This window comes from Geotrypetes seraphini, chromosome 9, assembly GCF_902459505.1.
Source record: "Geotrypetes seraphini chromosome 9, aGeoSer1.1, whole genome shotgun sequence".
Taxonomy (NCBI): Eukaryota; Metazoa; Chordata; class Amphibia; order Gymnophiona; family Dermophiidae; genus Geotrypetes; species Geotrypetes seraphini.
The window spans coordinates 15,036,802-15,064,333 of NC_047092.1; the positions used below are offsets into that span (position 1 = coordinate 15,036,802).

General features: G+C 45.2%; 1 protein-coding gene and 1 pseudogene across 1 annotated transcript in view; both read left to right on the top strand.

Annotated features, from left to right (window-relative positions):
- Positions 1–3,085, top strand: part of LOC117366868 (collagen alpha-1(VII) chain-like) — a 311,407-nt gene extending 308,322 nt beyond the window's left edge. Inside the window, exon 86 of the mRNA XM_033958833.1 lies at positions 2,392–3,085. Within this exon, the coding sequence (XP_033814724.1) occupies positions 2,392–2,411 (20 nt within the window). The 3' untranslated portion in view covers positions 2,412–3,085. The remainder of the gene's footprint in view (positions 1–2,391) is intronic.
- On the top strand, positions 2,588–27,472 carry LOC117366869 (annotated as a pseudogene).
- The last annotated feature ends 60 nt before the right edge of the window (positions 27,473–27,532 follow it).

The following is a 27,532-nucleotide window of genomic DNA, read 5'->3' on the forward strand; positions in this document are numbered from 1 at the left end:
AGCAAGTGAATCTTTAAAGCAGGGGTGCCCAATAGGTCGATCGCGATTGACCGGTAGCTCACCAAAGAAAAGTGAATCGATCACCCAGGACTCACTTTGCCTTGGCGATCTATCGGGCCGATCAGTCTTCCTCTCCCCGACGTCAATTCTGCCATCGGAGAGGAAGTTTGGGCCAGCCAATTGCTGCCTGGCTGGGCGGAACTTCCTCTCCGACGGCAGAATTAACGGGGAGAGGAATGCTGGTCGGCCCGAAGCAGGGAGAGCATGGGACGGCGTCGGCTTTGGGGCCTGTTATCCATTGGTGGCATTTTGGCTCCTGTTCCCCGATGGCAGCGACAGTGGCAGTGGCTTGGGGAAGGGCAGGGAAAAAGAAAGAAAGGGGGCAGGCAGGGAGACAGAAGGAAAGAAGAGAAACAGAAAAAAAGAAAGGAGGCATGAAGAGAGAAAGAAAGAAAGGTCAGGGAGAGAGGAAGAAAAAGTTGGGGGAGGGAATGAGGTGTGGAGGAGAGGAAGCATACAGGCTGAAAGAAAGATTGGATGCACAGTCAGAAGAAGAAACTGCAACCAGAGACTCATGAAATCACCAGACAAGGTAGGAAAAATGATTTTATTTTAAATTTAGTGATCAAAATGTGTCTGAATTTATATCTGCTGTCTATATTTTACAATATGGTCCCCTTTTACTAAACCGCAATAGTGGTTTTTAGCGCAGGGAGCCTATGAGCGTCGAGAGCAGCGCTGGGCATTCAGCGCAGCTCCCTGCGCTAAAAAATGCTATTGTGGTTTAGTAAAAAGGGAGGGGGTGGGTATTTGTCTATTTTTGTATGGTTGTTACTGAGGTGACAGTGCATAGAGTCATCTGCTTTGACCTCTTTGAAAAAACCCCGGAATAGGAATGATAATTAACAATTCTATGCGTACAGTGTGCGTTGTGTTATTTTTAAATTTTATTGTTGGTAGATCATTTTGACTTGGTCATTTTAAAAGTAGCTCGCGAGTTAAAAAAATGTGGGCACCCCTGCTTTAAAGTGTAGTGGGGGCCCTCCCCTCAAAAAAGAGGGTTACTTAAATTAAACCCTCAAAAAGACAAAATAGTATCCACTGCCGCAGTTCACTTGTCCCTGGGCACAATTGTCAGGGTGCTTTTTTCAGAGCGTAATTGTCCTGCAATCATTTGACGGGTCACCATCAAATTCCATCCCCTTTCCCTTAGAAAGATATATGAGTTTTGGTTTTATTTTAATGCTTGCTGTTGGAGGAGGTGTGCAAAGGGGTCAGCGGGTGTGAATTCATTTTAGTTGCAGTGAAATGAAACAAAACATAGGCTTTGGGGGGGGGGGGTTGTCATTTCTTTGCCATAAACAATACAAAACATCTTATTTGAAATGACTGAACATCTCTAGGTTCGATCTGATTCAAGGAAAGGAAGGGATTTTCTATTTTGATTCAAATACAGCATATGCCACTATACCAGGAACCTCAAAGTCCCTCCTTGAGGGCCGCAATCCAGTCGGGTTTTCAGGATTGCCCCAATGAATATGTATGAGATCTATGGAGGCAGTGCATGTAACTAGATCTAATGCAGGGATCTCAAAGTCCCTCCTTGAGGGCCGCAATCCAGTTGGGTTTTCAGGATTTCCCCAATGAATATGCATTGAAAGCAGTGCATGCACATAGATCTCATTGGGGGAATCCTGAAAACCCGACTGGATTGCGGCCCTCAAGGAGGGACTCTGAGATACCTGATCTAGCCCAGAGGTGGGCAACTCCAGTTCTCAAGGGCCGGAATCCAGTCGGGTTTTCAGGATTTCCCCAATGAATATGCATTGAAAGCAGTGCATGCACATAGATCTCATACATATTCATTGGGGAAATCCTGAAAACCCGACTGGATTGCGGCCCTCAAGGAGGGGCTTTGAGACCCCCCTGCACTATACCAATGCTTGTTCGAAGTGGTTTCTAAACATCACATCCGTGAAATATAAATGCAATACAGAGCTGATGGCACTGGAAGGGTGAGTGACATTTGAGGACATGTCCGGGGGTCCCGATGGCTTTTCAAAAGCCGGCAATTTGTCTGGATTTTGAACAGCCACTAGCAAGGAGGGACGTCGGGACGGCATCTGCGCATGCAGAAAGTTGGAAAATTGACCCATGCGCCAGGAAGGCCTGATGTCACACGGGTTTGATGTGTTCTGTCTGTAAAAGAACACAGAACGTTAACACGTGTGTATTGAGAGACTCGTGCCACAGCTCCTACTGCTTCACTGAAGAACTAGGGAGACATTAAAAGTGTAGTTACTTACCTGTAACGTAGGTTCTCCATGGACAGCAGGATAGTCAGCCACATGAGACAACCTTGGTAATCAGGTTTCTTCTCTTTTATTTCAGCATCTCGTCCTGGAAGGTGACTTTTTTTGTTCCTCAGACAACGTATAATTGATGGAAATGAAAACTGGTTGTTTCTCTAGAACATTTGTCTTCTGGATGCAAGCCAAGAGAAGAATTGAACACGAGGGGGGGGGGTCAAGATACGGTGATATAAAGTTCAGTGCACAGAGGTCAATCATGAATTCTTGGTGTCATCATGTCGGATGCAGCTTTCTCTGTGGAACTGGAGCAGCCTCGGATTGTCGATCCAGCATGTATCAGTTACATTTTAGTTGACCCATATTCAGAGGTCAAATGGGTTTCACATGCTTGCCAAGAAAGCCACACGAGATATGACCTAATTCAAGGACCGTATTGGATTATTTGCTCAAGTTAAAACATTTCCAAGTGAACTTTTGCTTCGGAAAGATATCAGAATAACAATATTGATTACATAAGATGGAGCACTAATCATGCCCAAACCTATCTCATTATTTTTTACCTTCCGTTGTTTTAAGAAAGAGGCCATATGGGCCTCAGACTAAATTCCAACTCTATGTTACTGTTGGGCTGTTGTAACTGGCCTTCAGTAGGGGCACAAGTCATGTTAACCTCATCTGAACAGACTTAAGAGTAGAGAATGACACGGGGACAAATTTGTCCCTGTCCCCGCAGGAACTCGGTTTCCCCATCCCGTCCCCATGAGTTTTGTCGCTGTCCCTGCCCCTTTCCTGTAAGCTCTGCCTTAACTGCACAAGCCTCGAACACTTATGATTTTAAAGTGTTTGAGGCTTGTGCAGGTGAGGACGGAGCTTAGGCATTGGTGGAATGAGGCATTATGACATCACAATCTGAACTCTAGAATGTTGCTACTTATGATTTGAAAGTGTTTGAGGCTTGTGCAGGTGAGGACGGAGCTTAGGCATTGGTGGAATGAGGCATTATGACATCACAATCTGAACTCTAGAATGTTGCTACTTATGATTTGAAAGTGTTTGAGGCTTGTGCAGGTGAGGACGGAGCTTAGGCATTGGTGGAATGAGGCATTATGACATCACAATCTGAGCTCTAGAATGTTGCTACTTAGGATTTTAAAGTGTTCGAGGCTTGTGCAGATGAGGACGGAGCTTAGGCATTGGTGGAATGAGGCATTGTGACATCACAATCTGAGCTCTAGAATGTTGCTACTTAGGATTTTAAAGTGTTCGAGGCTTGTGCAGATGAGGACGGAGCTTAGGCATTGGTGGAATGAGGCATTATGACATCACAATCTGAGCTCTAGAATGTTGCTACTTAGGATTTTAAAGTGTTCGAGGCTTGTGCAGATGAGGACGGAGCTTAGGCATTGGTGGAATGAGGCATTATGACATCACAATCTGAGCTCTAGAATGTTGCTACTTAGGATTTAAAAGTGTTTGAGGCTTGTGCAGATGAGGACGGAGCTTAGGCATTGGTGGAATGAGGCATTATGACATCACAATCTCAGCTCTAGAATGTTGCTACTTAGGATTTTAAAAGGTTTGAGGCTTGTGCAGATGAGGACGGAGCTTGCAGGAATGGGGCAGGGACAGGAAAAGAACTCACGGGGACGGGACGGGAAAATGAGTTCCCGCGGGGACGGGGAAAAATTTGGCCCCGTGTCATTCTCTAATTAAAAGCTTCAGCTTCTTCATACTCTAAGAGCTCTGTGCAGTTTCTTAGACTTACAGGAATCTATTCAGCCAGGTGTTTTAAGATTTTGAAGCAAATTTCTCATATTCAGACTTGAAACAAAGTTGTGTGACTTCTGACCCTTAATTTTGAGAGGTCGTTTTGTTCGGAGCGCAGGCAGTAACAAAATATGACATCCCAGCCTTACGTGTAAACATGATAGATCTATTGTTCTTACAAATGTATCTGTAACGAGCGAGAGCAATTTTCAAGTCTCCCTCTTCCGACCTTTCTTGTTCTTAAAGGTGTTCATGAAATAAAGCAATTTTGACCCCCTACCTATAAAAAGAACAACCTGCAACTATAAAGGGCCTCATTTCATTTCAATATGTGGCCAAGATTGCTTACAAAATAGAACTTAATGCTGCTCTCATCTCTGCACAGAGGAGCTCAGCTCTGCACTAGAGGTCTGCACGGGAACGGGGATCGCAGGAATCCAGCGGGTCCTGCAGGGGTTCCGCGGGAATCCCCCCTAACCCACGGGGACCCCCCTCTGGGCCAACGGGACTCCCACGGGGATGGAAGGCTTTGGAAGCAGGGTTCGTCCATATAATATAATGGACACGTCAGCCTTAGTAAAAGAGGGAGTTTATAAGTTAATTACCTGAACAGAAAACAAAAAAAGGGTTCCACCAAAGAGATTCCACAAGGAAAACAGCAGCGCAAACACAAAAGAAACTGTGGAATTGATGATCCTGTCAGAAGTAATTGTTGCTTTTTATGGGGACGGGCGGGGATGGAGGTAATTCCTTGCAGGGATGGGTGGGGACGGAGAGGATCCTGGCGGGGACGGGTGGGGACGGAGAGGATCCTGGTGGGAATGGAGAGGATCCTGGCGGGGACGGGTGGGGATGGAGAGGATCCTGACGGGGACGGGTGGAGACAGAGAGGATCCTGACGGGGACGGGTGGGGACGGAGAGGATCCTGGCGGGGACAGGTGGGGATAGAGAGGATCCTGACGGGGACGGATGGGGATGGAGAGGATCCTGGCGGGGACAGGTGGGGACGGAGAGGATCCTGACGGGGACGGGTGGGGATGGAGAGGATCCTGACGGGGACGGGTGGGGACGGAGAGGATCCTGGCGGGGACGGGTGGGGACGGAGAGGATCCTGGCGGGGATGGGTGGGGACGGAGAGGATCCTGGCGGGAACGGGCGGGGATGGGTGGGATTTCTGTCCCCGTGCAACTCTCTACTCTGCACAGCTCTGCACAGAGGAGCTCAGCTCAACTGAGTTGCAATGATAACGGGGCGAGGGGTGTTTACGTTCAAATGCTTTCTCTAAGTTTTATTTCAAATTTGATATACCGCATAAAAAGTTATCTAAGATATATAAACAGATAAAATCTTGGGGAGACATAATTAGACAACAGTCTTAAATGGCATATTGAAACAAGGGGGATGGGGGAGAAATACAATTTACAATAGGAGAGAACAATAAAGGTCAGTCTTCCTTCTTTCTCAGGTCTGAGGATTACTTATCATAAGCATCCCTAAATAGAATGGTCTTTAGATTTACTTTAAATTTGTCCAAAAAACCGCTTATGCTCAAACATTTTATTGAAAGAATAAAACAAAAATACATATAAATTATACAGAAAAATATTATTTACAAATGATTTCACAAATGTTAAAATTCTAACCCATATATTCTATAAAATTCTGTCATTCCTCCAAACATTTTATATAATAAATCATAACCCCCTCTCACCCCTTTCCAACACCAGCCCTCCCCAATCCCTCCCCCTTCCTCCCTCCCCCACTCCCTCCTTCCAAATCTTCATTTCCCCCCCCCTTCTTTCCATCCCAATTCCTCCCCTCCACCCCATAATCCATGCCCCCCCTCCCCGGATGAAAGGTGACAAAAATAAAGAAATAAAATAAAGATCTGGAATGTAATTTAGACAACCTTAGGTTCAGTGTAAATCACTGAGAATTAAACTTCTTGCTCTAGGTGAAAGGTTTTGAATATAAGAATCCCAAACTTCCATAAAAAGACGAGTTCTTCTCTAGAAGAACGCCGAACCTCACAAATTTCTAACAAAAGTAAATGATGCAACTAATTCCTCCAATACCAAAAGCTTGGAGATTCTGTAACCAAAATTGCATAATGCATTTATGCCCAATCATACACGTCTTCTGAAATAAAAGACATTTCCTTTGACCTAATACCCCGCAAGTCCTAATCACCGGGACATCGAAGTGGTTTTCAGAAGGGTTGGGACAATTTCCTGGAGGAAGAGTCCATAGTCTGCTATTGAGAAAGACATGGAGGAAGCCCATTCCATGGCATGGAATGTTGCTACTCTTTGGGATTCTGGAATCTTGCTATTCTTTGGGATTCTGTATGGAATGTTGCTACTCTTTAGGTTTTGGCCAGGTACTAGGGACCTGGATTGGCCATCGTGAGATGGGGCTACTGGGCTTAGTGGACCATTGGTCTGACCCAGTAAGACTATTCTTATGTTCTTAGTAAACCCAAACTGATCAGATGATCACTGGAAGGATTAAATCATGACAAACACCCCCCCCCCCCCCGCCACACACACACACACCTCCCTCAGTAGTCACTAACCGCCTCCCACCCCACAAAGATCTGAATAAAACACTACATACCTGTATCTGAAAAAATAGCATCTGGTATGGGAAACCCTAATATAGCATCACACATAAGAAGACAAGAAATGCCACTGCTGGGTCAGACCAGTGGTCCATCGTGCCCAGCAGTCCGCTCCCGCGACGGCCCTTAGGTCAAATAACGGAGACTAGCCCTACCTGCTTACGCTCTTGTTCAGCAGGAACTTGTCTAACTTTGTCTTGAGTCCCTGGAGGGTGTTTTCCCCTATAACAGCCTCCGGAAGAGCGTTCCAGTTTTCCACCACTCTCTGGGTGAAGAAGAACTTCCTTGCGTTTGTACGGAATCTATCCCCTTTCAATTTTACAGAGTGCCCTCTCGTTCTCCCTACCTTGGAGAGGGTGAACAACCTGTCTTTATCTACTAAGTCTATTCCCTTCATTATCTTGAATGTTTCGATCATGTCCCCTCTCAGTCTCCTCTTTTCAAGGGAGAAGAGGCCCAGTTTCTCTAATCTCTCACTATACGGCAACTCTTCCAGTCCCTTAACCATTTTACTCACTCTTCTCTGGACCCTTTCGAGTAGTACCGTGTCCTTCTTCATGTACGACGAGTCCAGTGCTGGATGCAGTATCCCAGGTGAGGGCGTACCATGGCCCGGTATGGCGGCATGATAACCTTCTCCGATCTGCTTGTGATCCCCTTCTTAATCATTCCTAACTTTCTGTTCACCCTTTTCGCAGCCGACATGCATTGCGCAGAGGGCTTCATTGACTTGTCGACCAGTACTCTCAAGTCTCTTTCCTGGTGGGTCTCTCCGAGTACCGCACCAGACATCCTGTATTTGTGCATAAGATTTTTGTTACCGACATGCATCACCTTACACTTATCCACGTTAAACCTCATTTGCCATGTCGCGGCCCATTTCTCAAGCGTGTTTATGTCCCGTTGCAGGTCTTTGCAATCCTTCTGTGTCTTCACCACTCTGAATAGGTGTCTTAAGTAGGCAGGTGGGTTGGCTAATGAACCATATAGAGGAGGAGATAAACCCAAAAGGCACTCTAACCGCATCTATGGTATTAAGTATGAGCCTACCAACACCCTATTATACTGCCATATAGGTGTCACCCTACAGCCATAAGGGCTATTGGGAGAGACAGGGGAGATATGATTCAGACGTTCAAATACTTGAAGGGTATTAACGTAGAACAAAATCTTTTCCAGAGAAAGGAAAATGGTAAAACCAGAGGACATAATTTGAGGTTGAGGGGTGGTAGATTCAGGGGCAATGTTAGGAAATTCTACTTTACGGAGAGGGTGGTGGATGCCTGGAATGTGCTCCCGAGAGAGGTGGTGGAGAGTAAAACTGTGACTGAGTTCAAGGAAGCGTGGGATGAACACAGAAGATTTAGAATCAGAAAATAATATTAAATATTGAACTAGGCCAGTTACTGGGCAGACTTGCATGGTCTGTGTCTGTGTATGGCCGTTTGGTGGAGGATAGGCAGGGGAGGGCTTCAATGGCTGGGAGGGTGTAGATGGGCTGGAGTAAGTCTTAACAGAGATTTCGGCAGTTGGAACCCAAACACAGTACCGGGTAAAGCTTTGGATTCTTGCCCAGAAATAGCTAAGAAGAAAAAAAAATAAAAAATTTTAATTGAATCAGGTTGGGCAGACTGGATGGACCATTCGGGTCTTTATCTGCCGTCATCTACTATGTTACTATATTGCTTTCAGTAGAAGTAAAACCCAGATGTCTCAATCCATCGTCCTTTTTCTGGAGCCATATGGTAACCCTAGGAAATGCTTGTGTTTATGAACTATGGTTTTCTTTATGCAGCCATAAAGTTAAGAGATCTTTAAATGGAAGTTAAAATGCAATCTAAAGATTTTAATCTGTGCTGTTTCTTTTCTGAAATTGCCTCTTCCATTCTTAAGCACGGGGATCGGTCACAGGGGATTTAATGTACAAGGCTCTCGCATTGTCCCAGGATGAGTCAGTCTCATTATGTCTAGTGGATGTGGATGGAAGAATTATTCCACTTCCAATAACAAAGGATGGGGGGAGGGGGGAGCCTGAGCTGTTCTACCTTAAGAGCATAAATTACAGCGAGAGTGGCAGCTATGGAAGGGTGCAATTGTCCATTAGAGGAACTTACGCACCCAACGCCTAAGCTAAGTTCTTCTTCAATTTTGCCTTGAGAAAGTATGATTTTTGCCACTGGGAACTGAAACTAGAAATATTTTTTGGGACTGAGTTGTTTTGGTATTTGGAATTTTAAGTCTGGGATTTTTAGGGAACAGTTTTCTCTCTGTCAGTAGGACGGAGTTTTTTGCTGCTCCGTTTTCCCCGACTACGGTAACAGCGGCGTAGCAAGGGTGACTGGCACCCCTCCCTCTGCCCCCCTGATGCACACGGGCACGCCCCTTCTCCATACCTTTTTACCTTCGGCATGAGCAGCCACCAACTTGCTGCCCGTATCGGCTTCGGTGCGCGTATCCCAGAAGTGATGGCGGAGAAGGCGCCGAGGCTGACATGGGCAGCACGTTGGTGGTTGCTCGCCCTGAAGTTAAAAGGGTACGGGGAAGGGAAAGGATGCTTGCGTAGCAGGGGGAGGAGTGGGAAGGGGGCAGAGAGGAGGATGGGGGCTGGTGCCCCGAGCAAGCTGGGGCACCTGGGGCGGACCACTCCCCCCCCTGCCCTGGGTGCAAAGTGAGTGGGGATGTTGGCACCTCTCCACCCTGCCCTGCCACATCACGCCACACTCACACCATCCCTCCCCCTCACTCCACACCTCTGTATTGTTTTCGCTAGTGTGAGCCACTTCCGCCTGTTGCTCGCACCCGTCTGGTTCCCCTCTGAATCGCTTCCGGGTCACGGGCCAGGAAGTGACTTCAGAGGGGAATCCGAGGCTGGCACGAGGAGCATGGTGCAGAATAGAGAATGACACGGTGACAAAATTCATCACAGTTCCCATCCCCGTGGATAACCGCGGGAAACCATCTTCATGTCATTCTTTAAGGAGAGAGGGAAGAATCAGAGTATGAATGGCCACAACCACTGACCGCAAGCTTTGCTTTGAAGAATGCTGGTGTAGAAGGACTGAGGTTGAGATAGACACTACAGAATGACAGTCTTTTGTATCCAGAGCAGATATTGTGATGTCATAATGCCTCATTCCACCAGTGCCTAAGAGCCAATCACATCAGTGATGTCACAATGGCTTCATTATCCTTGGCTCACATAAGAATCAGAGTATGAATGGCCACAATCACTGACCCGCAAGCTTTGCTTTGAAGAATGCTGGTGTAGAAGGACTGAGGTTGAGATAGACACTAAAGAATGACAGTCTCTGGTATCCAGAGCAGATATTGTGATGTCATAATGCCTCATTCCACCAGTGCCTAAGAGCCAATCACATCAGTGATGTCACAATGGCTTCATTATCCTTGGCTCACATAAGAATCAGAGTTTGAATGGCCACAACCATTGACCCGCAAGTTGCTTTGAAGAATGCTGGCGTAGAAGGACTGAGGTTGAAATAGACACTAGAAAATGACATGGGATTAATTCCCACGGTTATCCGCAGGGACAGGAACGGTGATGAATTTTGTCACCGTGTCACTGTCTAGCGCAGAAGCCACACGTGCTGGCAAAGGTTAAGAGTTTCGGGGGAGGGAGAGGGCAAGTATGGAGCGGGAAGGAAGGGGGGCGTGAAGAGGAGGGTGCCTGGATGCCTCCTACCCATACCGCTGCGCCAGTACGCAGCCAAGCTCAGTAGAAACACCATTTAAATGACATTTTTAGCTGATTTTTAAGGCACTTATTGGCGCCTAAAATATAAAAAAAATGGAACAGGGGAAACAAAACCACAAACTCAAAAGCACAGAAACAGAGTGGAATTGCCAAATCAGAGTGGTGCGCACCAAAAAAGTGTCCTTCCACTCATCTGATAAATTCAAATGCCTTTATTCATCCAAAGTTTCATAAATCCATCCAATGACTCATTGACCCGACATGTACATGTTTCGGACTAACCGGCCTGCCTCAGGAGTCTCGTGAGTCTTCAAGAGGTGTATCCAAAAAACCATATAATATATGAAGATGTACACACCCTCTGTTAAGCTAAAATCAGGTCGTAGAACGCTGGATATCATACCAACCATGCAGCAGCTGCGTTCTACGACCTGATTTTAGCTTAACAGAGGGTGTGTACATCTTCATATATTATATGGTTTTTTGGATACACCTCTTGAAGACTCACGAGACTCCTGAGGCAGGCCGGTTAGTCCGAAACATGTACATGTCGGGTCAATGAGTCATTGGATGGATTTATGAAACTTTGGATGAATAAAGGCATTTGAATTTATCAGATGAGTGGAAGGACACTTTTTTGGTGCGCACCACTCTGATTTGGACAATTCCACTCTGTTTCTGTGCCTAAAATATCAGCGCAGGAATCGCAACTCTGTAGGCGCTGTAGGGCTGCCTAACGCCACTGTAGACGTAGCTAATGTTTAAAGTAGCTTTAAGCAGCCTTAAGCACCTACCGAGGCACGATTCGCATCAAAACAGTTGGCGTAGTAAGGGGGGTGGGGGCGGTCCACCCTGGGCACCCTCTTGGTAGGGGCCCCTCAACCTGTTGCTCGCACCAGCCCCCGGCTCTTCTTCTGATGTCACTTCCTGGATCCGCACCTAGGACGTGACATCAGAGGAAGAGACGCCGCCGGCGTGAGCAGCAGGGTGGGGCTGCTGCTCGCACCATGAACGTTAAAGAGGTACGGGGGAAGGGAAGAGGCGCGCCCACGCAGCAGGATCGGGCGAGGAAGGAGCGGATGGGGTGGAGGAAAGGGCGTGGCAGGGGGGGCACCTCTCGCCCGTGCTACACCATTGCATCCAAGGTAGGCGCCAGAAACGTAGACGTGTCCAGCGTCTACCTTTGGTGGAGGCGCGACTCTGTAACCGTCACGCGATTGGCATGCGATCGGCGGCCGCTTTTAAGACGGCCGCCAGCAACAGCGCCTGTTAGAGAATCCGGGCCATAATGAATATGAATGAGATGGATTTGTAGACATTTGGAGGCGGTGCGTGCAGTTTTATCTCGTGCATCGTCATTGTGAACATTGCGAGGACGGGGCCGAGAAGCTCCTATTACACTATTATAAGCGTTTTGTGAAATTTTTTTAATTTATAACATTTTTTTATTGAAAAAATCAGCAAATATACAATAATATAATACAATAAAATAGTCATTAAATTAAAATTCATCATATTAATTTCCATCAAATATCTTTCATTTCTTCAAATATATTTCCAAAATACCCATTACATCTCTCAATACCCTCCCCTCTAATTCCTACCCCCTTTCCCTTTTCCTATTGACCTCTCCCCCTATCCTCCCCCAAAATTTAGTTTATAACTTTTTTTTATTTATTTATTTTTATTATTTATTTATTTTATTTATTTATTATTTATTTATTTTTTATTTATTTATTTATTTATTTTTATTATTTATTTATTTATTTATTTTATTATTATTTATTTATTCTTTTTTATTATTATTATTTATTTATTTTTTTTATTATTATTTATTTTTTTTTTATTATTTATTTATTATGACTTTTTTATTGAAAGATTCATACTAAACCCCCCCAAACCCAATGAAAGTTAACAAAATAAAGAATAATAAAAGTAAAGAACTGGAATTTTAGATAAATAATCATAGCTTCAATGTAAATCATTAAGAATTAAACTTCTTGCCTTAGCTGAAAGATTCTGAATATACGGATCCCAAATTTCCATAAACATACAAATTTTCCTAGCCGAACGCCTAACTTCCCAAGTCTCAAATAACGATAGACGATGAAACTGATTCCTCCAATGCCAAAAACTAGGAGCTTCTTTAATAACTCAAACACTGATCAACAACAACAAAAAAGTTTTTCTTTGCTACTGAACTTAGGGGGCCTTTCACTAAGGTTCGCTACCCGATTTAGCGGTGATGCATCAAAACCGCACAAGACAATCGCGCGCAGACAAAGCCGGGTCGACAATTGCGCGCAGGACATCAGCGCGCCGGATTTAAACTCAATTTGAAAGCGCTCCGAGAGAGGTTGTGGGGGAGAACCCCCCACTTAACTGTGTAGTGTTGGGGGGGGGAACCCCCCTCACATTACAGAGGAAACTGTAATGGAAACGCCACAACCCCCCTCGGAGCGCTTTCAAATTGAGTTTAAATCTGGCGCGTTGATGTCCTGTGCACGATTGTTGGCCCGGCTTTGTCTGCGCGCAATTGTCTCGCACGGTTTTAACTGTGTATCGATTTATCGCACACTAAATGCTAATGTGTCCATACAATATAATGGGCGCTTTAGCATTTAGCACGCGTTAAATCGGCTAGCTCGCCTTAGTAAAACACCCCTTAGTTAATTTAATGACACTGATTTCAGATCTGTATTCAACAGTGGCGTAGTAATGGGAGGGACCGTCTGCCCCAGGCAATGTCTTGGGTGCTTCGGCACCTGTCCTCCTCCCCCCCACTCCTTCTCTACCACCCCCCCCCCCCCACTGCTACATGCTTATGCCCCTACCCTTCCTTTCCCTCGTACCTCTTTAATTTTCCTGGCGCGAGCAGCATGAACATAAGAGCATAAGCAATGTCTCTGCTGGGTCAGACCTGAGGTTCATCGTGCCCAGTAGTCTGCTCACGCAGTGGCCCAACAGGTCCAGGACCTGTGCAGTAATCCTCTATCTATACCCCTCTATTCCCTTTTCCAGCTGGAAATTGTCCAATCCTTTCTTGAACCCCAGTACCGTACTCTGCCTATTACGCCCTCTGGAAGCACATTGGCTAAGGCTCTTAACATTTGCATCTCCTCTTCCTATAGGCTAAGGCTCTTTGCACCTGCATTGTGATGTCATAGAGCTTTATGGTTATAGAAACCTAGAAACATGATGGCAGATAAAGGCCATATGGCCCATCCGCAGCATCCACTATCTCCTTCTCTCCCTATTGGCTAAGGCTCTTAACATTTGCATCTCCTCTTCCTATAGGCTAAGGCTCTTTGCACCTGCATTATGATGTCATAGAGCTTTATGGTTATAGAAACCTAGAAACATGATGGCAGATAAAGGCCAAATGGTCCATCCGCAGCATCCACTATCTCCTTCTCTCCCTATTGGCTAAGACTCTTAACATTTGCATCTCCTCTTCCTATAGGCTAAGGCTCTTTGCACCTGCATTGTGATGTCATAAAGCTTTATGGTTATAGAAACCTAGAAACATGATGGCAGATAAAGGCCAAATGGTCCATCCGCAGCATCCACTATCTCCTCCTCTCCCATAAGAACATAAGCAATGCCTCCGCTGGGTCAGACCTGAGGTCCATCGTGCCCAGCAGTCCGCTCATGTGGCGGCCCAACAGGTCCAGGACCTGTGCAGTAATCCTCTATCTATACCCCTCTATTCCCTTTTCCAGCAGGAATTTGTCCAATCCTTTCTTGAACCCCAGTACCGTACTCTGCCCTATTACGTCCTCTGGAAGCACATTCCAGGTGTCCACCACACGTTGGGTAAAGAAGAACTTCCTGGCGTTTGTTTTGAATCTGTCCCCTATCAATTTTTCCGAATGCCCTCTTGTTCTTTTATTATTCGAAAGTTTGAAGAATCTGTCCCTCTCTACTCTCTCTATGCCCTTCATGATCTTGTAAGTCTCTATCATATCCCCTCTAAGTCTCCTCTTCTCCAGGGAAAAGAGACCCAGTTCCTCCAATCTTTCTCTATCTATCGCTCTCTATTTCTGTCTCTCTCCCTTTCTCTCTCTCTTTCTTTCTAGCTCTCTCTCTCTATATTTCTCTCTGTCTCCCTTTCTCTCTCTCTTTCTGTCCCTCTCTACTCTCTCTATGCCCTTCATGATCTTATGTCTCTATCATATCCCCTCTAAGTCTCCTCTTCTCCAGGGAAAAGAGACCCAGTTTCTCCAATCTCTCAGCGTATGAAAGGTTTTCCATCCCTTTAATCAGACGTGTCCCTCTCCTCTTAACCCTCTCAAGTAACGCCATATCCTTCTTAAGGTACGGAGACCAATATTGGACGCAGTACTCCAGATGCGGACGCACCATCGCCCGATACAACGACAGGATAACTTCTTTCGTCCTGGTTGTAATACCCTTCTTGATTATGCCTAGCATTCTATTTGCTCTCTTAGCGGCTGCTGCGCACTGTGCCATCGGCTTCATTGTCATGTCCACCATTACCCCCAAGTCCCTTTCTTGGGTACTCTCATTCAATAACATCCCTCCCATCGTATAGTTGTACCTCGGGTTTCTGTTTCCCACATGTAATACTTTACATTTCTCATCGTTGAACTTCATCTGCCATCTCGTCGCCCATTCTCCTAGTTTGTTCAAGTCCCTTTGCAATTCTTCGCAGTCCTCCTTAGTCTGAGCTCCACTAAATAGTTTGGTGTCATCCGCAAATTTTATTATCTCACACTTCGTCCCTGTTTCTAGATCATTTATGAATATATTAAATAGCAGCGGCCTAAGCACCGAGCCCTGCGGGACCCCACTCATGACCCTCCTCCAGTCCGAGTAGTGGCCCTTCACCCCTACCCTCTGTTTCCTACCCGTCAACCAGTTTCTGATCCATCTATGTACGTCTCCGTCCACCCCATGGTTCTTCAGTTTCTGGAATAGATGCTCATGAGGCACCTTGTCAAAGGCTTTTTGGAAATCCAGGTATATGATGTCTATGGGGTCTCCTCTGTCCATCTGTTTGTTAATTCCTTCGAAGAAGTGCAATAAGTTAGTTAGGCACGATCTGCAGAAACCATGTTGGCTGGTTATCAGAAGTTTGTTTCTTTCAAAATGTTCATCGATGTTTTCTTTTATCAGTGCTTCCACCATTTTCCCCGGAACTGAGGTCAGACTCACCGGTCTGTAGTTTCCCGGGTCACGAACTTGCTACCGGCAGCAGCTCTCTCCAACATCACTTCCAGCAGCGAGTTTGTGATGTTGCCGTGCCCTTGGTTACGTAAAGCTCATCGGATTGCCAATTAAACATAGGATTTCCCATTAAAATTTCCTTAATAACTTTTAAAACAATACACACTAAAGCGCCCCAATTCATTGAAAAATATCTGATTCCTTACGAGCCGTCCCGCCTCCTAAGATCTTCTGACCGCAGATTGCTCACCGTTCCCTCTCTGCGAATAATTGGCACCAAGCGACAAGATGTTTTCAGTAGTCACCCCTCCCCCTGAACTTTGGAATACTCTTCCAGCTCCAGTAAGAGAGGAAAACAATCTAGACCGCTTTAAAGGCCTTCTTAAGAGCCATTGATTGAAAAGATGCGTTTAACATGTAAATCTTCCTCCAGTTTCCTCCAGTCAACCTTTCAAAAGAAACAAAACACAGCGTTCCCCTTCCTTATTGTTCTTCCCTTATCCATTTTCTATCCTATATTAACTGTATTTCCTCTCCATCTTCCTTTTGTTTCGTGTTAGTCTAGTCTGTTAGGTTATACATTAGTTACGCCGTTTGCTTAAGTTGTTTTTATGCTTTTTAATTGTATCGTTATTGGCATTTTTACTTTCATTTTTATTTTTGTATTTCCCGTTATATTTTACCTATAATAATAATAACAGCTTTATTTATATCACTAGTCATTAAGCCCGTTACATTAACGGGTGCTAGAATATATGTCTGTCTGTCTTTGTGTCTCTCTCCCTCCCACTGTCTCTCTCTCTGCCTGGCCCCCTTTCTCTATCTTTTTGACCCTCTCCCTTCCCCTCCAGGTCCCTGTGCAGCAGTAGCAGCATTTTCACCCACCTCCCTTCCCTACTCTTACCAGATGTGGCCTGCTCCTTTTGATCCCTCCCCCTTCCCTCCCGCGGTCTAGCCTACTCAAAGGGCCCCCCTTCCCTTATGGAGTTTCCCACAGGCAAGCCAAGCTTCTTACCTTTTTTTTTTCCAGTCTGTTTCCCTCCCTCGCATGGCTCGCGGCTGGCGCGTCCCTGCCCTGCGCATCTCTTTGGCGCATCCCTGCCCGGCCCGCGGTCTGGCCTAATCCGTGCAAGTATCGCTGCGGCTCCTCATGTTCCCCACCAGCGTCGGAAGCCTTCTCTGACGCTGGTGCGGCTCATGAGAGGAGCCGACACCGCTGGTGCGGCTCATGAGGGAGTCCAACGCTGGCAGCCATTGCTTTCTAGGTAAGTGCTGGGGACCCGCGCATGCGCACTCCTGTGGCCACGGAACTACATCTCACAGATCAGAGATCTTGGAAGCACGCATTATGACTGCGCATGCGCGGCTGGCTTTTTATTATATAGGATAAAAACATAAGAATTGCCGCTGCTGGATCAGACCAGTGGTCCATCGTGCCCAGCAGTCCACTCACACGGCGGCCCCCAGGTTAAAGACCAGTGCCCTAACTGAGACTAGCCTTTCCTGCGTACGTTCATACCTTTCAATTCAAGACGGTTTACACCAAGAGAGGCTGCAGGAATGCAGCGAAGTTACATCAAGAGCATGAAGTTGGAGGAAACAAACAGGCGTGTAACATAATTACAGTGGTGCCTCACACAACGAACTTAATTCGTTCCAGGAGCAAGTTTGTTATGCGAAAAGTTCGTTATGTGAAACGCGTTAAGCGCAGTGACTAACGACTGCCTGCAGTGCCTGCGCGGAAGGATGCAATACATCGGCAGCGATCGTGGAAGCTCGGGCGACTTCGTTGTGTGAAACGAAGTTCGTTGTATGAATCATGACATGAAGTTCGTTGTGTGCAGCGTTCGCTGTGCGAGGCGTTCTTTATGCGAGGCACCACTGTATATATATCAGAAAGCAGGAGCATGCAAGCAGAGGATGTTGGGCATGATAAAAAAGGGTATCACGAGTAGATCTGAGGATGTCATAATGCCGCTTTACAGAGCGATGGTAAGACCACACTTGGAATACTGTGTCCAACATTGGTCTCCCTACCTAAAGAAGGCTATAATACTACTGGAGAGGGTGCAGAGGAAAGCGACAAAGCTTGTAAAAGGAATGGAGAACTTGAGCTACAAAGATCGCCTCAGAAAACTAGGATTATTCACCCTCGAGAAGAGGAGACTGCGAGGGGATCTGATAGAGACTTTTAAAATACCGAAAGGATTCGACAAAATAGAGCAGGAAACAACTTTTTCACAATGTCAAAGGTGACTCGGACAAGAGGTCATGGACTGAAGCTGTGGGGGGACAGGGCCAGGACAAATGTCAGAAAGTTCTGCTTCACACAGCGAATAGTGAACATCTGGAACGCTCTCTCGGAAGAGGTTGTGGAGGAAACCACCATTCAAGGATTTAAGGGCAAGTTGGATGCACATCTTCTTGAAAGACACATTGAGGGATACGAGTAACTAAGGTATTCGCCAGGGACGGCCTGGCTGGGTCTCCGCGTGTGCGGATCGCCGGACTAGATGGACCCAAGGTCTGATCCGGTGCAGGCTTTTCTTATTTTCTTATGTAATCGTTTGAAGAAGTTTAAATGAATTTATCAAATAAATGGGTTTTCAGTGATCTTCTGAATGGTTGGTAACTCGCTTAGAAGTTGTATAAGCGACAGAATCAGATAGGAATAAAAACTTGAAACTTGTCGGGAAGGAGCAAGGGGGCGGAGAAGAGGGTGGGGGAGGGACGCCTCCGCCCCAGGTGCCACTCACTCTCACTATGCCACTGTTCAGCAATCCTCGGTATGGCAGGACCAGGCAAAGCCTTCTTCTAGTGCCAATGCCAGGAACAAAACAAAAACTTATTCAATCAAAATGGCTGATCACAGGGTTCCAGGTTTGAAGTATCATTTAGAAATAGGTCCAATGACCGTTTCCTCGTATCAAGGCTTACTAACCAGTTCCCACTACCATGAAGGAGCAATTGCATTTCAACGTGCTTAATTTTCAACATGATCAAAGTGGGCGGCAAAAAGCCCAAATAACATTTAGCTTCAGTTGGTAGAATGTCCAGAACAGCTACTAGTGGATTCATGACACTGCAGTGGCTCACCCAGAAATCAACAGTGGATGGAACAAAATTCAGTCACACACCTCCGGTGTACTCTTCCTCGTCTGCCAGGATGAAACGTACGAAGTTCTTCCTCTCGCTGTGACCCAGCAATGAAGACTGCGGCAGTCCAACTGCAGATTCAGAAGCATCGATGTATGAGCTTCGCAAGAAGCAGCACAGCCTTGCCACGTCTACTTGGGGGGAACCACCTCCCCCCCAGAGGCATTCTCATTACTTTCCAATCAGCCCTCGGATATAAAGTAACTAGACATTATATCACTCCTTACTGAAAAATGTATACAGTATATTAGTTACTCATTACTTTTGCATGAAATTAATAATTAGATACTTCCATTTCCATTAGATACTTATTACTTTTAAAAGTAATATATTACTACCTATCTCTGCAATATATTACTATGGCACCTATCTCTGTCTGTAAAGAATTTATGTGTTAGAGAAAGCAGGACAGTGCTACGGGTTCGGTTGCATAGGGCACAAGGGAAGCGAGGGTGCCAAAACTGCTCTCCATCCATTGCCTTCTTATTGGCCATGGCGCGATATAAGGGGCAGAAGCGCCGTAGGGCAGGTCACACAGGGCCTGATTCTGGCCCAGTATGGTTCTAACAGAAAGAACACTGAACAGCCTCACGCAGATTTCCTGCCATGAAAATTGGTCACAGAGTCCCCCCTCCAAGGTCTTCCTTTATAATTTCATTTCTGATTTCAAAGATTTATGTTGGCTTCCTCTTACATAATTCTAAAATCATGCCAGGTCAGGGATAGCGGCATTGATTTAAGGTGTATGAAAATGACATGTTCCTAGTGAGGGGGCATTATTTTTATGCATCTGTCAGTGAAGGATCTTCCCAGTATTGTCACCTTGTAGACAATTCCTCTGAATTGTTATTGATTCCCCAGATGCTGTTCTTCTTTGTTAGTCCTTGTGAAAAGAATATGAATTGTTTAAAAAAAAAAGAAAAAGTGGGTCACTGGGAAACTCTCAGGCTACTGTACTGTATATGTGAAGACCAGCTAATATTTCTTGAATATTCCTCTCAGAGTGAGAAATGTTTCACCATTTAAACGTATCCAAAACTGAAATATCACTCAACTTACACTCTTCATGATTACTGGAACACTTCTGGGACCTTTTTTTTTTTTTTTAAATCTAAACTAAACTAAACTAAATCTTGGGTTTGTATACCGCGCCATCTCCACATTTGTGGAGCTCGGCACGGTTTACAGGAATTGTAATGAGAAAGGAACTCCAAGGAAGGGTTGGGTGAAGATCGGAGAAAGAAGAGTGTTGGAGGGCTAAATACTAAAAGGATTCGACAAAATAGAGCAAGAAACATCTTTATTCAAATTGTCAAATGTGACACGGACAAGAGGTCATGGACTGAAACTGAGGGGCGGCAGGTCCAGGACAAATGTCAGGAAGTTCTGTTTCGCACAGCGAGTGGTGGACGCTTGGAATGCTCTCCCGGAGGAGGTGGTGACGGAGACCACCATTCTGGGATTCAAGCGCAATTTGGATGCACACCTTTTTGCAAATCACATTGAGGGATACGGGTAATCAAGGTCTCCATCAGGGAGCACCTAGCTTGGCCTCCACGTGTGCGGGTCACCGGACTAGATGGACCTAGGGTCTGATCCGGTGAAGGCGTTTCTTATGTTCTTATGATGTCTCTAAGTGGATCAATGCCTTAAATTTTGTATTTATTTTGGCCATTATTCAAAGGAACTTATTATTTAGCAATGACTGTTTAATGTATAAATCCGGTCACGTGAGGCTCTGGTGCTGGGCGGTTGCTGAACTGCTCGGGGGGATGGGGGGGGCGTCCAGACAGCTTTTCCAAAACCTGGCACTTTGTCCGGGTTTTGAAACACTTCTAACAACGAGCGACGTCAGGACGGCATCAGCGCATGCACAGATGCCGTCCCAACAAGCAAATGAGTTGGGGGGGGGCGGGGCTGGGGGGCGGGACAGAGCATGACTCTAGCTGAACAGGGAATGGCTGGGCGGAACGGGGCGGGGCCATGGATCTGGATTTTCGTTTCCGAAAATCTGGTAACCCTACTCATCACAGGTGCCGTCAAACCCTGGCCCACATTTACGGCGCCTACCTTTGCCGGAGGTGTGGTTCTCTAACCGGCGCCGTCATGTGATTGACATGCAATCAGTGGCCAGTTTTAAGTTTCAAGTTTTCTTTATTTTTGATATACCGTTTATCAGACAGAGATCTAAAAATAAAATGTCTAAAAAAAATAAAAAAAGTAATGTATCTAAGGCTAAAAGCAGGGGAGTATTTACGCACTGACATACATGAAACGAGAATAGAGGAAGATAAGTTAGTAAATACATCGAGATAGAAAATAAAAGGAGGTAAGTGGAAAAGAGAAATACATTAGGGGTAGGGCTCGCTTCAAAAGAAGCGTTTGATTTTCCAAAATACTTCTGAGAGAGAGAATGAATTGTCAAAGAGAGCTGGGATTAGAGTACAGGTGTCTTTAGAAAGAAAGGACTTGAGTTTAGTTTTAAATTTTTCTAAAGAGGTTTGGTTTTTTTTCTATAAATCTTTATTGATTTTCCATTACTAATAAAAAAGTGCAAGACAATATTCATATCCATAACAATAACAAATAAGCACTTAAATACAAACAGTAGCAATGCAATAATATAAGCCCCCCCCCCACCCCAGAATTACCTCAAGGAATCACACTAAAGATATAACCCTCCCCTCCCCCCCGATGTTGTATTTGAATTATACCAACAAAAAAAGGAATAAAAGAACTATAACAAATGTACAAAAAACGTCAATGGACCCCCAAACTAAGTTAAATATTTTAGAATGCCCTAGTGCAGGGGTAGAAAATTCTGGTCCTCGAGAGGCGGAGCCAGGTCAGGTTTTCAGGATATCCACAATGAATATGTATGAGAAGGATTTGCATGCACTGCCTCCTTGAGATGCAAATCTATCTCATGCATATTTATTGCAGATATCCTGAAAACCTGACCTGGCTCCGGCTCTCGAGGACCAGAATTGCCTACCCCCTGCCCTAGTATGTCGGCATTCATTTTCTCATATCTAAAGCTTAAACATAAGCTCGCCCACCAAAAAGAAAAATTAAGTCGATCACAATTTTTCCAATTGCGAGTTATCATCTGTATGGCTATCCCAGTCATAATCAGTAAAAGCAGGCCTTTATAGCGGTCTATGGGGGGGCTTAACATACAGTAATGTTCCACATATGACTGCCTCATAGGTCAATGGAATTGCAGATTCCAGTATGAGATTAATATAGACCAGTGGTTCCCAACCCTGTCCTGGAGGAACACCAGGCCAATTGGGTTTTCAGGCTAGCCCTAATGAATATGCATGAAGCAAATTTGCATGCCTATCACTTCCATCATATGCAAATCTCTCTCATGCATATTCATTAGGGCTAGCCTGAAAACCCGATTGGCCTGGTGTTCCTCCAGGACAGGGTTGGGAATCACTGGTGTAGACTTCCAAAAGGTAAGTATCAAAGGTCAAAAGAGTTCTAAAGAGTTTTCTAATCGGAGGTCTGTGGGAACATAAGAACATAAGAAGTTGCTTCCGCTGGGTCAGACCCGAGGTCCATCGTGCCCAGCAGTCCGCACCCGCGGCGGCCCATCATGCCCATGACTTGTAATGTGATCCTTCTCTAATCCCTTTTATCCTTCTATCCATACTCTGCCTAAAACCTATTTCTACCTCTATCTGTATCCTTCAATCCCCTTATCGTTCAGGAATTTATCCAATCCTTCCTTGAACCCCCATAGTGTACTCTGTCCTATCACAACCTCCGGAAGCGCATTCCAGGTGTCCACCACCCTCTGTGTAAAAAAGAACTTCCTAGCATTGGTTCTAAAATTGTCCACAAAGAGGGGGCAGTGACAGAGAAAATGGATTTGCGGGTGAGTAGGTTTTGGGTGCTAGATCGGAGAGCCCTACAGGATGCCTATGGAATTACAAGTTTGCCAATGAAAGCTGGTTGGTGGGAGTTTTTTGTTTTGAAGGTAAGAAGGAGTATTTTATAGGTGAGGACGGTGAGTGATGGGCAGCCAGTGTGCTTGACGGAGGAGAGGAATAACATGATCATATTTTTTGGAGCGATAGATTAATTTAGCAGCAGTCTTTTGCAGTAGTTGTAAGCGACAACGGTACCAGTTAGAGAATCCAGACTTATGTATAGAATAGATGTAAAATATCGTTTTAAAAAAATCTTACTGTGAGTAATCTGTAAACTAAAGAATATTCCAGTCTGAACATTATTCATGAATTGTTTGACATCACACCAGCCCACTAGGGGCTCCGTTTCCTATCCAATCCTTCACGTTAGGTTGGTGATGTGTAATTGTTTATCCAAACTCGAGCCCCATTAGACTAATTATCCAACTGTGTTTTGGTAATCATTTAACATTTGAAGCTTCAGCTCTCTGCTTTTTGGGCTCATTGGAGCCCTCAACATGGGGTTGAGCAGAATCCCAAGGATAAGTATTAGGTTTTTTTTTACTCTCTGATAACGAGTTGCCATAATTGGGCAGACCGAAGGTCCATCAAACCCAGTATCCTGTTTCCAGCAGTGGCCAAACCAGGTCACAAGTCTTGGCAAGGTCACAAGCAGTAAAACAGATTTTATGCTGCTTATCCTAGGAATAAACAGTGGAATTCCCCAAGTCCATCTTAATAATGGCTTACGGACTGTTGTTCCATGAAATTATCCAAATCTTTTTTAAACCCTGCCAAGCCAACTGCTTTCACCACATTCTCTGGCAACGAATTCCAGCGTTTATTTACACATTCAGTGAAGAAATATTTTCTCTGGTTTGTTTCAAATCTACTTCTTAGTAGCTTCATTATGTTTGCTTAAAACAAATATCAGCAACATTCGGGGTTCCAAGGTTCTTTTCCTCTGAAGTGAATAATTTGGAAGCAGATCACAGTATAAGAAGATTCTTCACATTTCAAAAGTAAAAAAATAAAAATAATTTAATCATAGCGGGGTATTGACAGTGATATATAATTTTTTTTCTCTCTTTGCCTATATATTTTATTGGGAGGTAGATAAGTCACAGGGTACATCTTTAGCTTGCTATGCCCCTGCATCTGCCCTCTTTCATACAGCAACTGCCCTCTTTCCCTCTGTTTCCATCATGTAGCATCTCTCTCTCTTTCTCCATTCTTTCCATCCAGCATCTCCCACCTTCCTACCAGCATTTTCCTCTCTCTAATCCCTTCCAGCCAGCATTTCTCCTCCTGCACTCTCTCCCTCGGTTTCCATCATGTAGCATCTCTCTCTCTTTCTCCATTCTTTCCATCCAGCATCTCCCACCTTCCTACCAGCATCTTCCTCTCTCTAATCCCTTCCAGCCAGCATTTCTCCTCCTGCACTCTCTCCCTCGGTTTCCATCATGTAGCATCTCTCTCTTTCTCCATTCTTTCCATCCAGCATCTCCCACCTTCCTACCTGCATCTTCCTCTCTCTAATCCCTTCCAGCCAGCATTTCTCCTCCTGCCCTCTCTCCCTCGGTTTCCATCATGTAGCATCTCTCTCTCTCTCTTTCTCCATTCTTTCCATCCAGCATCTCCCACCTTCCTACCAGCATCTTCCTCTCTCTAATCCCTTCCAGCCATCATTTCTCCTCCTGCCCTCTCTCCCTCGGTTTCCATCATGTAGCATCTCTCTCTCTTTCTCCATTCTTTCCATCTAGCATCTCCCACCTTCCTACCAGCATCTTCCTCTCTCTAATCCCTTCCAGCCAGCATTTCTCCTCTTTCCTATCCTCCCTTACCAACCAATACTGCTTCTCAGGACCAGCAGTAGCAATTTTAAGAAAAAGATGTGGGGGCCTCTTCCTAGTGTTTTTTTTCAATTTGCTGCTACCGCTGCTTGTCTTAAAAAGTTGCAGCAGCAGTAGTGGAGGGAGATGAGGAAGGATGTGGTCAGGGCTGCCAGGTGCCTAAGGCTGCAATGTCACTGCAAAATCATCTTTCCTATTGCTTGTTTTATTAGACTAACTTAATAGGTATTTTGATTAGCTTTTGAAGGTAACCACCCCGACCACCCAAAGGCCCTCCCATGGCCTACTTTTAAATGCACTGGTGATCTAGTAGGCAAGAGTGATTCCCAAGTCGCTCCTGTCCCTGCTGGTCCCTCAGTCAAAATGACTGCTAGGACTTCCCACGAGTCTCCCCATTTATCAAAAACAGTCTGTTGCTCGTAGTTGGGGCACTAGAGAAGACCTTAGCAGTGGCGACCAGAACCATGAAGTACAAAACTCTAACACTTATGACTTAACGAGATGCTTTAGTATTATTTTTCTCTTTCCCCTTTGTAACCTTTACCTAAACACAGATCAGGAAGACTCCAGTCCATCAGGCAAATTGCCAACATAACGAGGTGTGGGAGGGAGGGTACAAGGCAACAAGTGGAACACCTGCTAGGATATAATTGCATTCTGCACATGGGTGGGTGGGACAATCCTCCGGAATACATTTGCTGTGTGAAATAGGTTGGCGTCTCCTAGTAACGTGGAACCACGCTGCTCTTTCATAGAATCTATGAGCCACCAGAATGATGAGTAAAATAAGAATACTACTTGGCTTTGTTGTTAATTATGTCTTTCGTGTAAATAGTGCCTGATCTTTGGGGCAGGAGAGGAGTTTCTGAGAAAAATCTTTCTATTGTTACCATGTCTTGTTATATTTCATGATATATTGCCTCGAAGTTTCTTTCAAATAATGCCTTTCTTTCGTTACATCTTTTCCAAATTTTCTGTTCGATCGTCCTGCTCTGGTCCTAGACAGTCGATAGGAAATATGGGATGACTCTTTAATAAATCACCGATTAGGAAAGGCGTAAGAGCGATGGGCCTTTCCAGATCAGGGGATCATGGCTTATCTGTGATATTCTTGTTGTCTTCTCTTAGCTGGACACTGATGTGTTCTATTACCTTACTGTTCACAGAAGAGAGTTTTACAAAGAACTTGCAAAACTAATGGGTAAATCCACGGGGCCAGGTGAGATACGTACACCCCAGCATACTAAGGAAGTTTACAGAGATCTTAACAGATCCTTGGAAATGGGAATGGAAATTTACCTACCTAGCATAGATTACAGACACTCTCATCCTTCCTGTTTTGTCTGCTCGCAATCTTGGAGGCATCTTTGACTCCTCGCTCTCCCTCACTGCCCTGATACAACATATCGCTAAAACCTGCCACTTCTTCCTCTATAATATTACCCAAATCAGACCCTTCCTCTCTGAGCACACTACCAAAACAGTTATCCACACCCTCATCACCTCGCGCTTAGACTATTGCAACTCGCTGCTCTCAGGCCTTCCGCTTAGCCATCTCGCTCCCTTCCAATCAGTCCAGAATTCAGCTGCACGATTCATATTCCAGGAGAGACGCTTTACTCACTTTACCCCTCTCCTAAAGTCACTTCATTGGCTTCTCATCCGTTTCTGAATAAAATTCAAACTCCTCTTACTTACCTAGAAATGCACTCATTCAGCTGCCCCTCACTATCTATCTTCACTTTTCTCCTCCTATGATCCCCCCATGAGCTCCACTCAGCTGGCAAGTCCCTCTTTTCTGTGCCCTTTTCTTCGGCTACCAACTCCAGACTCTGTCCCTTCTGCCTTGCTGCGCCATATGCTTGGAATAAGCTACCCGAATCCCCATGGCAGGCTCCATCTCTGGCAGTGTTCAAGGCCCAGTTAAAAGCCCACCTCTCCGAGAGCGCTTTCGAATCCTATCTCCTCTCACCTCGGGTTCTGCGTCCCCAACCCTATATGTCATGTCTGTCTGTCCAAGTTAGAATGTAAGCTCTTCCATGCAGGGACCGTCTATGAATTAGAGAATGACACGGTGATAAAATTCATCACCGTCCCCGTCCCCATGGATAACCGCGGGAAACTATCTTCATGTCATTCTTTAAGGAGAGAGGGAAGAATCAGAGTATGAATGGCCACAACCACTGACCCACAAGCTTTGCTTTGATGAATGCTGGGGTAGAGGGACCGAGGCTGAAATAGACACTAGAAAATGACATGGGATTATTTCCCGCGGTTATCCGCGGGGACGGGAACAGTGATGAATTTTGTCACCATGTCATTCTCTACTATGAATGTCAAAATTTACAGCGTTGCGTACACCTCTCGGCGTTATATATGTGATTAGTAGTACAGAGTATAGTGAGCACAGTACAATTTGCATGCATCATATAAATTCGAGCAGACTAAGCATAGTAGAAATTCGTTGCATTATTTTGCATTATTTCTGCTATTATTTATGGAATTAAGAAGTTTGGACCCCCAAGTAGCAGCTTTTGCTGATAAGCTGAATGAGGAAAAGGCTGCAAATGCTCAGGAAGCAAAAGACCAGGCCATTAAGAGCTTTGAACAATCCATTGAGGCAGAGAAGAAGGAGCAGTGGCGAGTGGAAGGCCGTCATTTTCTGTTTGATGCCAAGAGGAACAATATAATGATGATACTTGAGACCAATTATCGAGAGAGGCTACTTAATGTTTACCATGAGGTAAAAAAGCGCTTGGACTATCAGATCGACTTGCAGCATTTCAAACGGCGCATGGAACAAGATCATATGATAAATTGGGTGGAAAAGAGTATTGTTCAGAGTATCACGCCACAGCAGGAGAAGGAGAGTATTGCCAAATGTATCTCTGACCTGAAGATGCTGGCACAAACTGCAAAGGCCAGTGTTTAACCCGGTCTCGTAATACAGGTTTTAGATTTTACGAAGGTGGTTTAAACAAATCTATACTCTTTGAAATCT